The sequence below is a fragment of the Xenopus laevis genome, chromosome 3S, assembly GCF_017654675.1.
Source record: "Xenopus laevis strain J_2021 chromosome 3S, Xenopus_laevis_v10.1, whole genome shotgun sequence".
Classification (NCBI taxonomy): Eukaryota; Metazoa; Chordata; class Amphibia; order Anura; family Pipidae; genus Xenopus; species Xenopus laevis.
Genome location: NC_054376.1, coordinates 130,714,255 through 130,731,734, shown reverse-complemented (window position 1 = coordinate 130,731,734; position 17,480 = coordinate 130,714,255). Strand labels below are relative to the sequence as shown.

The 17,480-nt window shown below is 41.2% G+C and overlaps 1 protein-coding gene across 1 annotated transcript; it reads right to left on the bottom strand.

Annotated features, from left to right (window-relative positions):
• Window positions 1–2,996: 2,996 nt before the first annotated feature.
• On the bottom strand, window positions 2,997–15,422 carry clec10a.S (C-type lectin domain family 10 member A S homeolog). Its single transcript, XM_041587794.1, has 10 exons — window positions 15,163–15,422; window positions 14,570–14,712; window positions 12,557–12,670; window positions 12,354–12,443; window positions 10,816–10,887; window positions 10,259–10,339; window positions 6,202–6,353; window positions 5,925–6,031; window positions 4,329–4,507; window positions 2,997–3,181 (listed from the first exon to the last, which is right to left on the bottom strand). Exons 1-9 carry the CDS (start codon window positions 15,420–15,422, stop codon window positions 4,363–4,365), a joined length of 1,164 nt encoding a protein of 387 aa, XP_041443728.1. The 3' UTR covers window positions 2,997–3,181; window positions 4,329–4,362.
• Window positions 15,423–17,480: the final 2,058 nt, after the last annotated feature.

The window sequence follows — 17,480 nt, the reverse complement described above, 5'->3', positions numbered from 1 at the left end:
TTAGGGAAGGGTTGCAGGGAGTAAAAATAAGAGAAGGGTTGCAGGGAGTAAAAATAAGGGAAGGGTTGCAGGGAGTAAAAATAAGAGAAGGGTTGCAGGGAGTAAAAATAAGGGAAGGGTTGCAGGGAGTAAAAATAAGGGAAGGGTTGCAGGGAGTAAAAATAAGGGAAGGGTTTCAGGGAGTACAGTTAAGGTAAGGGTTGCAGGGAGTAAAAATTAGGGAAGGGTTGCAGGGAGTAAAAATAAGGGAAGGGTTGCAGGGAGTAAAAATAAGGGAAGGGTTGCAGGGAGTAAAAATAAGAGAAGGGTTGCAGGGAGTAAAAATAAGGGAAGGGTTGCAGGGAGTAAAAATAAGGGAAGGGTTGCAGGGAATACAGATAAGGGAAGGGTTGCAGGGAGTAAAAATTAGGGAAGGGTTGCAGGGAGTAAAAATAAGGGAAGGGTTGCAGGGAGTAAAAATAAGGGAAGGGTTTCAGGGAGTACAGTTAAGGTAAGGGTTGCAGGGAGTAAAAATTAGGGAAGGGTTGCAGGGAGTAAAAATAAGGGAAGGGTTGCAGGGAGTAAAAATAAGGGAAGGGTTGCAGGGAGTAAAAATAAGAGAAGGGTTGCAGGGAGTAAAAATAAGGGAAGGGTTGCAGGGAATACAGATAAGGGAAGGGTTGCAGGGAGTAAAAATTAGGGAAGGGTTGCAGGGAGTAAAAATAAGGGAAGGGTTGCAGGGAGTAAAAATAAGAGAAGGGTTGCAGGGAGTAAAAATAAGAGAAGGGTTGCAGGGAATACAGATAAGGGAAGGGTTGCAGGGAGTAAAAATTAGGGAAGGGTTGCAGGGAGTAAAAATAAGGGAAGGGTTGCAGGGAGTAAAAATAAGGGAAGGGTTGCAGGGAGTAAAAATAAGAGAAGGGTTGCAGGGAGTAAAAATAAGGGAAGGGTTGCTGGGAGTACAGTTAAGGTAAGGGTTGCAGGGAGTAAAAATAAGGGAAGGGTTGCAGGGGGTACAGGTAAGGGAAGGGTTGCTGGGAGTACAGATAAGGGAAGGGTTGCTGGGAGTCCAGGTAAGGGAAGGGTTGGCAGGAGAAAAATAAGGGAAGGGTTGCTGGGAATACTGGTAAGGTATTAGGGTTGCTGGGAATACAGTTAAAGGAATAATTGCAGGAGTACAGTTAAGGGGAGGGTGCAGGGAGTTAAGGGAAAGGACTGTAAGTGGTGTTGGTGGGGGGGGGATTCCAGACACTGTTATTTTCTTCATGGACTGAGCTGCCTGTCAATCACAGATGGGCTGAATGGACGTCCCGTTGCACTCACTATTAGTCCATGTACTTGGATGGAATCACAGGGAAGCTGCAGGGAGTTATTCCCAGTGCCTGGAGGCACACGCTGTACTTGAACTCCCTGCTCCCTGTTCTCTCCCATAGACTCACTTTCCTGGAACCTCTAATTAGTGCTAATTACTCTGTAACGATGAAGTAACAGGGCCGGGAGGTTGGTCACAGTCAGGGGCAGTCGCAGACAATTCTGGCCACAAGGGGCCACCGTTTTTACCCATAATGCCAGGATTAGTGGGCGGCCCATAGAGGCCTAATGTGGCAAAATGGGAGGATAATTTATAATATATAATAATATTAGCTTTTTATTAGACAAATCTCTGATAGAATGAAAGAATATCCATAAACAGCACAGTAAGAAGCTGTTAACAAAAAAAACATTTTTATACAAAAAACAGAACCAACTCTCTGCCCGGCGCACTCTCATTGGACACAAACATTGAACATTTCATTAACAAGAAAACATTAACAATTTGTCCTTTTCATGAATTTATGACTTTGCTTCAAAAAATGCCCAATTTTGAATACTTCAAATCACAGAGGTTTTTGGTTTCCAAATCTGTGTTACTGGTGCTTTAAGAAAAGCAAATTTATCATTTTTGTCTCCCAAAATGTGAATCATGTAAAAAAGTAGAATACTCTAAAAACGACATTTACATTTTTTTGTATATAAACAGTCGAAACGATGTCAAAGTTATAGTTATAGCCTTAAAATTCTATCTATTTTTGACTTTGAGTTTTTTTTTAGATAAATTCTAAATAAAAAATGTGACAGACTGCAATTTTGCTGCAGCGGAGTTGGGGTTCTGTTTTGCATTTTAAGTGATTATTTTTTTATTTTTTATATTTAAAGTTTTTCATAAAATAAGAGACAAGTTCAAGTCAAGTTTTTGATTTTTTTTTTTAAAATATTAGAAAAATACTCAAAAATTTATGATGGAGTTAACTCTATATTCAGCTTGGTTTTCTCCAACAGGAATGATACTAGTGTTCTCCACATATAGAGGTTTTTTTTTTGGAGGGGCCAAGTAACATTTTGGAACATTTTGATGTTTTTGTTTTTAACATTTTGTGGAAACTGAGCAAATTGAAGAATTTACACACACTTTATGGAAACACAACTATAAAAGCCTTGATTTCTCCATTGTTTTTGTAAAGATTAGTCGTTTTTTTTCTCTGCTGCTTTTTGGAGAGGGAGGAAGATCATTTAAAAGAAAAATATCTTGAATATTTAAATTGGTTCTTCAATCAGTTGTAAAATAGATTTGTATCAGTGATGTTTATTTATTTTCCTAAATCAACGTTCTCCCCTACGTTGGTTGAACCTTAATCAGTCTCTCCCCTTTGGTTAAGTCTTTCCCAAGAAAATGTTTCTCCTGTTTCGGAGTCTAATTTGGGTCTCGTTTGGGAGATTTTTGGAAAGGGGAATCGGATAATTTAAGCCGTTGGTCCTTCCATTATATCTACAGAGAATAAAAATATTTCCTTCAGATTCTAATATTAATTAATATTCTTCTACTTTTTAAAAAAATTTTTGTTTTTTTGGCGCTTAATAAATATGACATATTTGGGTTTCAGAAACTGGGAACTGGTCACATTTTTTACAGATGAAAACTCAAATTTGAATGTTGATAAATCTGCCCCATAGGGTCCTCAGAATTTCCTCAACAGCCGCAACATTAACAACAAAAGTTTATTACAATAACATTACAAAAACAGACATTTCACTAGTCAATTACACTAGAAAAGCTGAATTTCTGGTTTAAGGACAGGAAATTCGGCTTTATCCCGCGTCTGCTAATATCTGGGGAAATGCTGTCTTGGTGCTCACCTTGCCTTATGGCAAAAACGCCCTCATCCTAACAACGAAAAAACACAATCTTTAAAGCAAGCTATTGAAATTCTAACCAAATACACATTTTACACTATTAGCAGATGATCATCATCATTTAGGCTAGAAAACATTTGGACTTTGTTATTAGATTTGGTTGAAGCAAACATATAGGTCATGTGGATTCACCATTTATATGGTACAATACAATTATATGTCTATTATATTAGTAATGGGCATGAGAGAGAGGAGGGTTAATAAAGGATAAGATACTGGACTTCATAGCAAATCATAATACTATGAGTTTGTGCCAGCATGGTTTTATGCGTAATAGATCTTGCCAGACTAACTTAATTTCTTTTTATGAGAAGGTGAGCAGAGACCTTGATTCTGGGATGGCAGTGGATGTGATTTACTTAGACTTTGCTAAAGCATTTGATACAGTGTCACACAGAAGGTTACTGGTTAAATGAAGGAATGTTGGCCTGGAACATAGTATTTGTACCTGGATAGAGAACTGGCTAAAAGATAGACTACAAAGAGTGGTGGTAAATGGAACATTTTCTAATTGGACCAGTGTTGTTAGTGGAGTACCGCAGGGCTCTGTACTAGGTCCCTTGCTTTTCAACTTGTTTATTAATGACCTGGAGGTGGCCATTGAAAGTACTGTTTCTATTTGTGCAGATGAGACTAAATTGTGCAGAACTATAGGTTCCATGCAGGATGCTGCCACTTTGCACAGTGATTTGTCTAACTTGGGAAACTGGGCAGCAAACTGGAAAATGAGGTTCAACGTTGATAAATGCAGGTTATGCACTTTGGCAAAAATAATATAAATGCAAGTTCTACACTAAATGGCAGTGTGTTGGGAGTTTCCTTAAATGAGAAGGATCTTGGGGTCTTTGTAGATAACAAGTTGTCTAATTCTGGGCAGTGTCATTCTGTGGCTACTAAAGCAAATAAAGTTCTTGTATAAAAAAGGGCATTAACTCAAGGGATGAAACATAATTGTGTCTCTTTATAGGTCCCTGGTGAGGCCTCATCTGGAGTATGGGGGCAGTTTTGGACTCCAGTCCTTAAGAGGGATATAAATGAGCTGGAGAGAGTGCAGAGACTAAGTGCAACTAAACTGGTTAGAGGGAGGGAAGAGTTAAATTATGAGGGGAGACTGTCACCTTCCAGCTGTCCAGCAGTTGATGGCCTCTTTGCTCATAGGGCCTTTTCACATATAAACTTATATTGGCGGGTGCAGTGGTCATCATTCCATCCGCCGTTATAATGAAGGTGAGCGCAATCCTCTCCACCGCCCAGTCCATGGCCAAAATAATTATCTGGTTGGCCTGAAATCCAGAACCTGAAGAATATGAACATCAAACACAAGCTTTAATAATGATGGATCTTTTGCTCATCCAGAGGACTGGTTCATCAGACAGAGGAAAAGGTGATTGGGATGGAGAGGTTCTATGAGAAGTAAAGCTTGGCTTAAACAAAATTAGGCCAGAAATGCAACACCTTGAGGCTTTTTTATGTGCACAAGTACTAAGCACAATTCGGAAGAAGGTCCTTGCACTTATATAGTACATACCCTCTATACTGCACAACTGCACACAAGATGCGAGTTCAAGGTCCATCGGATACAAGGGAGCCTTGGAATTAGCAACATTATTGACAAGGAAAGTATTTGTGCTCAATTTTGATACAAATTTAATATATTTTTGTATTTCCACCATGCCTTTAATTGCCTGATGAGGCCTGAGTCAAGGATGTCCACCATGCAGAAATGCGCTCTATAGTGAGAAACCATAGTAGCATTTGTGGACAACACAGTAAGTACCTCCCTTATTAGGGCCACCATTAGAAATCACAGGCCCCCTTACAACAACATTTTCGGGACCCCTAGGCCCGCCCACCCCAGCCTCCAAGCCCCATGGCAGATCCTGCCCACCCCAAAGTTAGATGACCACATAGACATCAGCGCTAAAAATGGTAAACCACATAAAAGTTATAAAAAGCCATTGATGGTCAGGGTCCCCCTATAAGAAAAAAAAAACTGTGGTGCCAGGGTCCCCCATAAAAAAATTTTTTAAAAAAATTGGTGGTCAAGGCCTCCCTACAAGTTATCAAAAAAAAATTGGTGACCAGGGCCCTCCTGTAAGTTAAAAAAAATAGTGCTCCCCATAAAAGTTTTTAAAAAATCTTTGGTGGTCAGGGCCCTCCATAAGTTAAAAGAAAATGTTGACGCCAGAGCCCCCCATACAAGTTTTTTTAAAAAAACATTGGCACCAGTGACCCCTGTACAAGTATAAAAAAAACTTTGTCGCCTCGGAGAATATTTTTTTTAAAAAAAACATTTTGGTGGCAGGGGCTTTTAGATTATTAAAATAATACATTGGTGGCTAGGGGTTTAAAAAAACAAAAAAAAACACGTATTGGTGTTCAGTAGAACTGGACTCGTGGCTTCATGACTTTAACTTCGGCTCCTTCCATGACTTTGGGTCTTTTCGCGGCTTCAGGACTTCAACTCTCAGGCTCCGGGACTTCAGTTTTTCGGCTCTTTGGGACTTCGGCTGTTCAGGACTTTGGCGGTTCAGGACTTCGGAAGTGGTGGCATGTCTTCGCTACCGTCAAGGGGGGCCTGGTTATTTTGTAAAGTACAGCACAACCGGGCCCCCCATTAGGCCCAGACCCGGTACAAGAGTACCCCTGTGCCCCCCTAATGGTGGCCCTGTCCCTTATACAGCTCTTGCCACACAGATATTGAATCTACTCACTTGGGAGACGTATTATAAGGAGTTCCATCCAGCCATTTCCACTCCCCGTCTGAATCTGTGAGGCCGATCCAAGTGAACTGGCTTTTCGATATCCCAAAAACATAGTTCTAGGAGAAAAACAGGAAAATCATTTGGTTGCTAAGAGCAACGTACATTGTAGATGAACTTCACAGCACAGGGATCTACTAGGGTAAACCACCCCCCCCAGGTACATTGCCCCATTCCCTTACTATTCAGTGGGTTATTGTTCCATTATATTTCTATGTCTGATACTCACCTGTTCATCTTCATTATTGATCACTACCATGTGAGAGTTGAGCCCCTCACAGCTCTTTTTAGCTTCTTCCCAGGAATCCCCTGATTTGGAGACGTAATAACAGTTGAGAGTAAAGAGATGCCAGTCCTCTGGGCAGACAAGTTCCTGGGAGTCTGGAAGTAAAAGTATCCATAATGTCCATTCATGGTTTAGACCAGTGATCCCCAACCTGTAGCTCGTGAGTAACATGTTGCTCTTCGACCCATTGGATGTTGCTCCCAGTGGTCTCCAAGCAGGTGATTCTTTTTGAATTCCAGGCTTAAAGGCAAGTTTTAGTTGCATAAAAAAACTGTATACTGCCAAACAGAGCCTCCCGTTGGCCAAAAGTCCACATAGGGGGTTACCAATACCCAATCACAGACCTTATTTGAAAGCCATGGGAACTTTTTGCATGCTTGTGTTGCTCCCCAACATTATTTTATACTTGAGTGTGGCTCATGGGTAAAAAAAAGTTGGGGACCCCTGGTTTAATCATACGCAACCGTCCTGTCAACAAGGTCTAGTGGACTGTGACACTATGAGAAGATCTGGTTGTGGTTTTTGATGATCTGGGGGTTCGCCTGGGTGGACTTTGGGCAGCAATATTTCCTTTACTAAAGTTGGCAGAGAAGCTGATCTGGTCACCCTTGTGGACCCAAAGAAATATGGCAGCCGTATATGGAAAAGGATGTTGAATCTCCAGCTTCCTAATTAATACTGTTAAAATGAGATGGCTTGGTCACAGTCATGACATCATACAATGGAAGTAACCATACCCAGTCATGGCAAACTGTCATAATGGCATTAGATGGGTAAGGGCACACCAATGACTAAATACACATTATTATATCACAGAAGTCTATTATCCTTCAACCTAGGCTGGTGGGACAACATTTAGATACCTCCTAGTCACCGTGTCCTATACTAATGTCCTATATCGTATATTAATCCTCATATCCTATATCTCAACTCATGTAACTGCTGATCATATTTTAGCACATTTGGATTTCCACAGTCCCTGTTAGTGACACATTTTCCAGAATTACTCTGTAACCCCCTCATCTCTTTACTCTTGATATGAAGAACTTGATGGGGCTGCTGTTATTGTGCTTAGCAATGTTACATCATAGTCAATATTGTCCAAGTCTTTATGAAACACTGGTTCTTGTTTTCCTTCCTATTCCATCATTTCGGTCATTGTATCATAGTAAATAAATGGGACACAAGATGCGTAAGAGTCGGCCTTCAATTCAAAGGGCCAGGGAAATCTTCTACTTTTCCTACACTGGTAATTTTCATATCCTAAGACTCGTTACCCATTAATTAGAAAATATCTTACCATTAATTGCAACTTTTGAATTCAGTCAACCAGTTTCCCCAGCGTCCCCAGAACCTTTAGCATGTCGCTCTGTAAAGCTCCTGTGACGTAGAGGGACACCAGTTATCTGTAATTCTCCATTTAGTTCCCCCAAATTCTGCAACTACACCCTATGCAACTACAAAAAAATCTTCATTCAATCCAGACTTTCTGTTTTCCAGTTTTCTTCAAAAACCCCCAACTAATCTAGCCAGTGGGAGGTCACCCCAAATTCTCCAAGTATTATTTTCAATGTTGACTACATGATTCCAAAGAAGTCTCCCCAGTGTGAAGTTTACTCTAAATTCCGCACAGATTCCCATCCTAACCTGCCTGGAGTTACCCCAATCTCAACACCAGACAAGGCCACGCCACTTGTTACCTATGAAAAGGGAACCCTGAAACTTCTTCAGATGCCTCAAGCTCTGAAAGCTTCTCTATCAGTCGGGTGTCTGGGCTGATACAGAAACACCCAAATATCATCATGAAGTATCAGTACAATGCAGTTGGGGAAGCAGTCATCCACATCAGACTTGGTTCTTTGTGTAAAAACATCTGAAAATAATCTGCTGAGGCCCCAATGAACTTTGTGCAAAGTGTATGAAGGACATGGAAACCAGTTTGGAATATCAGTAGTAAAAAGATAAAGGTTGAGAGCATTGGTCCATCACAGAGTTGAGATACTGTATATTACTTCCAGGGACAATGAAAAGGCAAATGTGCTGCATAATAAATATATTTATGAGGTTATCAAGCCCTCCCCAACCCTCCGCAACCACCAAGAGGGGTCAAACAGACCCACACCAGCTATTTTTGAAATATGGAGGTGAATACAAAATGTATAAAGTTGAAAAAATGTCATATCTCCATTAAGATCAAACTTTCTATTACTATTTGCTTGTTCTTATTCACCAACTTCAGTATCACAGCAGCCATAGGAGAGTATCTGCCAGAATTAATATACTGCAAACCCTGTATTTCAGGACATGTCCAAACTTATCCGGCAAAGCCCTGATACAACATGTACTAGTAATGCAAAACTCAGTTGTTCTTGTGCAGTATTGGAACTAAATGCCAACCTGTTCAAGCAAGCCAGAACTGGAGGCCACTCAAAGGAGATATTTGGGGTGAGTGTATTAGGGTAACCTTGTTATGAGCTAAGGGGACCCAGTCTGAAGGTCAGTTAGGGGGAGATTTGGGGTGAGTGCTTATTTGTACCCTGGGTACCCCTGGAACTATAGCAGGGTGACACCCCAATGTTTCTATATATCTGTAACCTTGTTATGAGCTAAGGGGGCCCAGTCTGAAGGTCAGTTAGGGGGAGATTTGGGGTGAGTGCTTATTTGTACCCTGGGTACCCCTGGAACTATAGCAGGGTGACACCCCAATGTTTCTATATATCTGTAACCTTGTTATGAGCTAAGGGGGCCCAGTCTGAAGGTCAGTTAGGGGGAGATTTGGGGTGAGTGCTTATTTGTACCCTGGGTACCCCTGGAACTATAGCAGGGTAACACCCCAATGTTTCTATATATCTCTAACCTTGTTATGAGCTAAGGGGGCCCAGTCTGAAGGTCAGTTAGGGGGAGATTTGGGGTAGGTGTTTATTTGTACCCTGGGTACCCCTGGAATTATAGCAGGATGACACCCCAATGTTTCTATATATCTGTAACCTTGTTATGAGCTAAGGGGGCCCAGTCTGAAGGCCAGTTAGGGGGAGATTTGGGGTGAGTGCTTATTTGTACCCTGGGTACCCCTGGAATTATAGCAGGATGACACCCCAATGTTTCTATATATCTGTAACCTTGTTATGAGCTAAGGGGGCCCAGTCTGAAGGTCAGTTAGGGGGAGATTTGGGGTAGGTGTTTATTTGTACCCTGGGTACCCCTGGAAATATAGCAGGTGACTGTTACCCCAATGTTTCTATATATCTGTAACCTTGTTATGAGCTAAGGGGGCCCAGTCTGAAGGTCAGTTAGGGGGAGATTTGGGGTGAGTGCTTATTTGTACTCTGGGTACCCCTGGAACTATAGCAGGGTGACACCCCAATGTTTCTATATATCTGTAACCTTGTTATGAGCTAAGGGGGCCCAGTCTGAAGGTCAGTTAGGGGGAGATTTGGGGTGAGTGATTATTTGTACCCTGGGTACCCCTGGAACTATAGCAGGGTGATTGTTACCCCAATGTTTCTATATATCTGTAACCTTGTTATGAGCTAAGGGGGCCCAGTCTGAAGGTCAGTTAGGGGAGATTTGGGGTGAGTGTTTATTTGTACCCTGGGTACCCCTGGAACTATAGCAGGGTGACTGTTACCCCAATGTTTCTATATATCTGTAACCTTGTTATGAGCTAAGGGGGCCCAGTCTGAAGGTCAGTTAGGGGGAGATTTGGGGTGAGTGACATTCTCTGGTTCAGGATCAGGACATTGGTGAAGCTGATTTAATGTCAGTTCTGAAAGTCTGTAAGAATCAGTCCTGGCTCAGTCTGAGCTTTGGCTTCTACTCCAAACATTAGTGGCCCCTCCGACTCCATCATGACCTGGTTCCTCACACACAGAGAACATACAGAGGAGTGACTTTTAATAGAATGTCCTCTAAATTGTCTACATTTAAGAGAAATGCATTTTTCATTGATACATTTTGAATAATTATGTATTGTTAAGTATTTAGTGACTGGAAATCTTACCATTAAGTTGCAATGTCTGTACCCGGTCAACCAATCGTCCCAGGGTGCCCAGGACTTTCTGCATGTCGCTCTGTAATGAACCTGTTGGACACAATCCTCAGATCCTCAGTCAGTGGTTCCCCCAATGCCCCATATAAGTCTCTTCCACAGGTAGTATTTCAAGCAATAGAATTGCCCCTAATTTACCAGCCTCTTTAGAACTTCAGATTCTATAGTCAGTGTGTCTAATGTGCGGGGGGCTCATTGTCACTGTCTAAATTGTCCGTCAGATACAAGAGCAAGTGTTCCTTCAACTTCCCCAGTCAAGTCAAAATGATCCTTTCCTCCTATTTCTGTTTAATCAACAGTCTCAGTCTCGTCTGTCTCATCTCACACATGTCTATTCCTACTACACATTTACTTCTATCACTTACTTATCTCTCAGTATTTATTTCTGGTCTCCTGATCTCAGTTTGCTTCTCACTATTTCTCTCCAGCCCCACTCCAGATTCCCATATCAAGTCATTCATTTCATTTTTCCCCACAAAAAACACAGAACAATCCAGTCCTGTTGTTACCTATAGAAAGGTCCTTCTGAATCTGCTCCACCGATGTTTCAAGCTCTGCAATCTTCTTCATTAGTCTGGTACCTGGGGGAGATACAACCAGGATTACCCTAAGGTCAGGCTAGAGTAGCACAATAGTTACCTCTTATATTAATCAGACACTGAGGGGCCCATTTACTTGGTTCGAGTGAAGGAATAGAGGAAAAAAAAGTTTGAATTTCGAATGATCGAATATGACTACTTCAACCATCGAATGGGCTTCTTCAACCTTCGACTACGACCTTCGAATCGAAAATCGTTCGACTATTCGACCATTCGACCTTTAAAAAATTCTTCGACCCCCTAGTTCGCCACCTAAAACCTACCGAGGCCAATGTTAGCCTATAGGGAAGGTCCCCATAGGCTTCCTAACAATTTTCTGATCGAAGGAATATCCTTCGATCGATGGATTAAAATCCTTTAAATTGTTCGATTCGAAGGATTTAATCAATAATTATTCCTTCGATCGATCGATCGTAGGAATAGCGCAAAATCCTTCGACTTCGATATTCAAAGTCGAAGGATTTTACTTCAACGGTCAAATATCGAGGGTTAATTGACCCTCGATATTCGACCCTAGGTAAATGTGCCCCTAACAGTATTGATAGAGAGAAGAGGCAAAACCTCATTAAATCCCCACTTAGAGATGAGAATGATTACTAAAGATATCATACAAGGTACATCAAAGGCTTAGGGTTCCATCAAAGAGTTGGTTTGGAAAGAGGACGTAGGACACACCAGCTCAGAGTTTCTCTTAATTTACCAGTGTGAAATACGGAATCATTTAGTCGCATCTTTTATTGAGATCATAGTTAACAAGAGCATCAGCTGCTATCTGAACTGAAAGGCCAAATGTGCTATAGATAAACAGCTTGGACAATGCTGACTCCCCAAGACAATAGAGCCCTGTGCAACCTTACAAAGGACCATTTCATCAGTTTATGACTGGTTTCCAGTACAGTGTTGTGTATGTCCCTTTCTGCTCTACCTGTGTGTCAACACTATATCAAGTCTTTGCATTACCCCTGGGCGTTGCACTTGAAGTTTGAATTCATATTGAAGTTGGATTTGAAGGAGAGGCCAATATGTTGGCCATGACTACTGCATAGGCCTTCATCAGAGCTTACTCAAGACTTACATGGATGAAGCATATCTAGGATTTAGCCAAACACATTGACAAAAGAAGCTTGTGTTGTGAGGCTCCAGAAACCATAAGAATCTAAGGCAAATGAGGATTGTGTTGTTTCTTTAACACATTTTTATGTCCAGGAAAGAAATGAATGAATGAAAGGTTAAAGTGGCTAGTAATGGGCACAGTAGACCAGTCAGGGAAACCAAGATGGTATTCATAGCCCAAGAAAGCCTTAGGGATTGGATAGAAGACACTTGGAATCAGCTGATGAGTAAAGGAAGAACTTTTTAGAATGAAGCAGTGTGTTCAACTCTCACTTCTGGATTGCCCTGACTTGATCAGCACAATTCCGATTCCAAGCAGCACCTTCTTATCTTACCATCCTGAGTTATCTGGGATACTTGGGTCTTCACATTCACACTGAAGTTGCCAAACTCAAACTCAAGGCTTCTATCCTTTATTTCTGGCTCTGTAGAAAATAAAGACTAATTGTTGAAATCTGAACCAGACAATGTAGATCATTCTTTGTTCTACTCTATCATTGCAATGATGTAGTGACTATGAGATATGAGCATGACTTACTCTGTAGATGCACAATGAGGATGATGATGGTAATAAGGAGAACAGCACAAAGGCAGCAGAATCCATAGAGGAGCCATGAACATTTTGAGGTTTCCCAGCTCTGCATTTTGAAGGCTGTAGGATGGAGACAGTTGCAGAAAAGCTCAAGACAAGGTTTTTAGGCTTTTACATATAAACAATAAAAATGCCTTCAAAGAGTGAACAACTTATAGAAGATTCTTCAGGATGGTCTAAACAGGGAGCACAACAGGAGACTTACATCATGGTTACAAAGGAGTCCTTTAAAGGGTCTAGTATAGGAATCCTTTAACAAGTGAGAATGAAGGACCTTCTCTAGATAATGAGATTTCCCAGGTTAAAAGTTCTTTGTCATTGTTGTAAAAGGGAACTGACAGCAACTAGTGTAGAAGACCTTAACGGACATTAAATGGTTAACCTTTCCAGGAAGTAGGACAGGAAACCTTTGCTTCATAACAAGTGATATCAGAACTTTCCCAAGAATTTGATAGAGAATCATGTCAAGGAAAGCATTGCCTGAGAGATCTTCAAAAGGGTAATTTAGGGGACAGTGGAGGATCATGAGAGTAAAGGGTCCAAATAAATTTGGGCTCCCACCAAAACGAACCCATCCCGTTCCTCACACATTGTTGGGCAAACTGGAACCCAGTTATAAGAAACTCATTCTGTACATATTAGTTATACAGGTAACACAACAACATTAACGACTCATCTTGTAATAGTGACCGTCAGAACAAGAGGGACAATTAATGGATTGGGTTACGTGGGTGCGGGTCTTGCAATTCAATACTCCTTCCATCAATGATTCTTAAAGAAACAATAACTGTATGTATTAAATAAACAGGCAATTCATTAACTTGTATCATTAGAGTTGGATACCAACAACAATACTGACAACATTGACATAGACTCTTGGGTCACTCATTGGATCCCTTCAGGGGGATACACCTCTACTCTAAATCATATCAATTTGGATCCCTTCAGGGGGATACACCTCTACTCTAAATCATATCAATTTGGATCCCTTCAGGGGGATACACCTCTACTCTAAATCATATCAATTTGGATCCCTTCAGGGGGGATACACCTCTACTCTAAATCATATCAATTTGGATCCCTTCAGGGGGATACACCTCTACTCTACATCATATCAATCTGGATCCCTTCAGGGGGGATACACCTCTATTCTAAATCATATCAATTTGGATCCCTTCAGGGGATACACCTCTACTCTACATCATATCAATTTGGATCCCTTTTCCAGCTTTCCTTCCACTGTATTTACCCCACACAGGTCAACGTGTGCCTCCTCTCTCTCTGACAAGTTACCTGTCCCAAAACCCTGGACTCACATCTTGTAGCTACTTCTACATCATTCAAATAATGTTAATTAAAATGTTAATAATTTTGTACCCACACAAGTAAAAGAGCCCCCCAGTTATTCAAGCAGGACCCCTTTTCTCAGCAGTTTCAGTTGACGTTTCCTCTTCCTACAGACCTGAAGGTCCTGATATTCCTTTGACATTAGCCAGGGGAAATCCTACAATTATACAGAATTTAATCTTATCCCCTTCCCATACTCAACTCTTCCATTAAATCAGTTTTTGTGGAACTGACAATCTATAGAAAGCTACACTGCCCTTTCCCTATATAATTACATTTTAGAGATACGTTCCATTGGCTTCTTGCTGTTCCAGAAGAAGATAAAAAGCCAAGTTTCCATTTCTCCTGAGAATATAGAAAATCCCACCAGTCCCTGAATCAATATCTACATGAGACGAGCTGTACAGATATAAATACAGACATTTTCTATCATGTTGTCCTCATATACAATAATTTAATGTGGTTAAACCCTAAGACCCTCTACAGAACTCAACATCCACCATCCACTTTGTATCAGATCCATCCCAGGAATCATCATTCAATATATGGGGGTGCCATATCCATTATAGAAATAGGGATCAAAACACCCAGTTTGTGGTGGCCCAGACTTACATTTGCTCTGCTCCTGGTCACTGAACCTGGATTTTGGTTTATGGAATTGTTCTTGTACGAGATCAGCTCCACCCAATTCCCTTGAAGGAAGTTCAACTATCTTCTCAAAGGAACAAATCAGCAAATTTATAGAATTGTGTTTCCTTTAGTGTAAAAACAAAGAAAGAGACTCTAAGGGGGCAAATTAACCTTTCCAGCTCTAAATCTTTATGTGCCGTGAGCTCATCGGGGTTTCCTACTGGGGAGTGTGGTCATCGGCACCTGGGCCTCCACCTGAACCTGTTTTTCTGTAACTCAAATACCAGAATGAGGATGAGCTGACACCTATTTATATCTCTCCTTGTATAAACCTGGAACAAATCATTTCATCACTAATGTACCCCCATTCCATCACGGATGTGCCAGCTCCCCATGCCATTTGATGATGTCATAAAAATGATGGACATGGGGAGGGAGTGAGGTCATCAAGTAGCTTCAGGGGTTGGAAAAAGTGGCACCTATCATTTTTTAATTGTGATAAGGATAGACATTTCCCCAACTTGCATTATGGCCATCAGTTTTCCTGCTGTTCAGCCTTATACTCACAGCCTCACTCAGTCTCAGCCTCACTCATCCTCATAACCTCACTCAGTTTCATCCTCACAACCTCACTTAGTCTCAGCCTTACAGCCTCACTTAGTCTCAGCATCAAAACCTCACTCAGTTTCATCCTCACAACCTCACTTAGTCTCAGCCTTACAGCCTCACTCAGTCTCAGCATCACAGCCTCACTCAGTTTCATCCTCACAGCCTCACTCATCCTCATCCTCACAGCCTCGCCCATTCTCATACTCACAGCCTCACTCAGTTTCATCCTCACAACCTCACTCAGTCTCAGCCTCACTCAGTCTCAGCCTCACTCAGTCTCAGCCTCACTCAGTCTCAGCCTCACTCAGTCTCAGCCTCACTCAGTTTCATCCTCACAGCTTCACTCAGTTTTAGCCTCACAGCCTCACTCAGTTTCATTCTCACAGCCTCCCTCAGTTTCATCCTCACTCAGTTTTATCCTCACAGCCTCACTCAGTTTCATCCTCAAGGTCTCACTCAGTTTCATCCTCACAGCCTCCCTCAGTTTCATCCTCACTCAGTTTTATCCTCACAGCCTCCCTCAGTTTCATCCTCACAGCCTCCCTCAGTTTCATCCTCACAGCCTCACTCAGTTTTATCCTCACAGACTCACTCAGTTTTATCCTCACAGTCTCACTCAGTTTCATCCTCACAGCCTCACCCATCCTCATCCTCACAGCCTCACTCATTCTCATAGCCTCACTCAGCCTTATCATCACAGCCTCACCCATCCTCATACTCACAGCCTCACTCAGTTTCATCCTCACAACCTCACTCAGTCTCAGCCTCACTCAGTTTCATCCTCAAAGCCTCAGTCATCCTCATACTCACAGCTTCACTCAGTTTTATCCTTACAGCCTCACTCAGTGTCACCATCACAGTCACACTCATTATAGCCCATACTATCACATTCAGCCTCACTGGGGGTTACTCACAAACATTGGAATGAAAAAGATTAATAAAGTAAAATAATCCTAAAAAATGTAAATTCCCAAAAGCCTCAAAGTGGTTTTGAATATGAGACTTATATAAATAATGGGTCAATCCAGACACAATTTTAGTGATTTTGCATTTTAAAGTCACAAAAATCTGTCGGAGCTACAACGATTTCTGGTTTTCTGGGATTATTCCCTTCAATGGACTCTTGTTCCTGAAATTAGAGTCAGAAAGATGGAGTTCAATCAGCAGAAGCTCAGTTATTCCAACATTATATTGTCCTATGTTGCCAGGCAGCCTACAGGAGACTCGATTTGGCAGTACAACTGGTTTTTATACAACTACAACTTGCCTTCAAGCCTGGAATTCAAAAATAATCTCCTGCTTTGAGGCCACTGGGAGCAACATCCAAGGGGTTGTGAGGAACATGTTACTCCACAGACACTGGTTGGGGATCAATGAGCTGCAGTAAATCAAGCGATTGTGAAAAGTTGACGTTCTGTGTCTGATAAAAGGTTCTGGAAGGTGTTTAAAACCAAAATGTTATTTGCTCAGACCTTTTCTTGATCAATTCCCTCATTAAAGGGGTCCATTGGCTTTTAAACCTAAAATCTTGGACTTGGAACTGAAACACAAAGTTCTAATATTAAACCCCTTCTCAGGGGAGAGAAATAAAGGGGTAGATGTAAAATAACTGAAGACTGACCAAGACTTTGGGGGCAACATGTTGACTAGAATGACCCTTGTTGCCTGTTTCCCAGTGTTTCGTTGCCAACTAATAAATCCATCCACATGTTCTGTCCAGTTTCCCAAGAATCCACTGCTTGCAGAGAGAAGTGAGTCTACTCCATGTTCCAATAACTATTCCAAAAATCCTCCTTACATCAGTGAATTGAAATTGAGCAATTCGAAGGTTTTCACAAAACAATTTAGCAATTCGGATGTTTTCACAAAAAAATCGAGCAATCCGAACGTATTACACAAAAAAATTGAGCAATTAGACCGTTTTCACAAAAAAACAAGCAATTTTGAAGGTTTTCACGAAAAAATTGAGCAATTCGAACGTTTTCACAAAAAAATTTAGCAACTCTAAAGTTTTCATGGAAAAATCAAGCAATTCGGCCGTTTTCACAAAAAAATCAAGCAATTCGAACGTTTTCACAAAAAAAACTAGTAATTCGAACATTTTCACAGAAAAATCAAGCAATTCAGACGTTTTCACTAAAAACGAGCAATTTGAAAGTTTTCACAAAAAATCGAGCTATTCTAACGTTTTCACGGAAAAATCGAGCAATTCCAACATTTTCACAAAAATCGAGCAATTCGACGGCCATCACTAGAGACAAGTTCTCCTTTGTGTAATATTTAA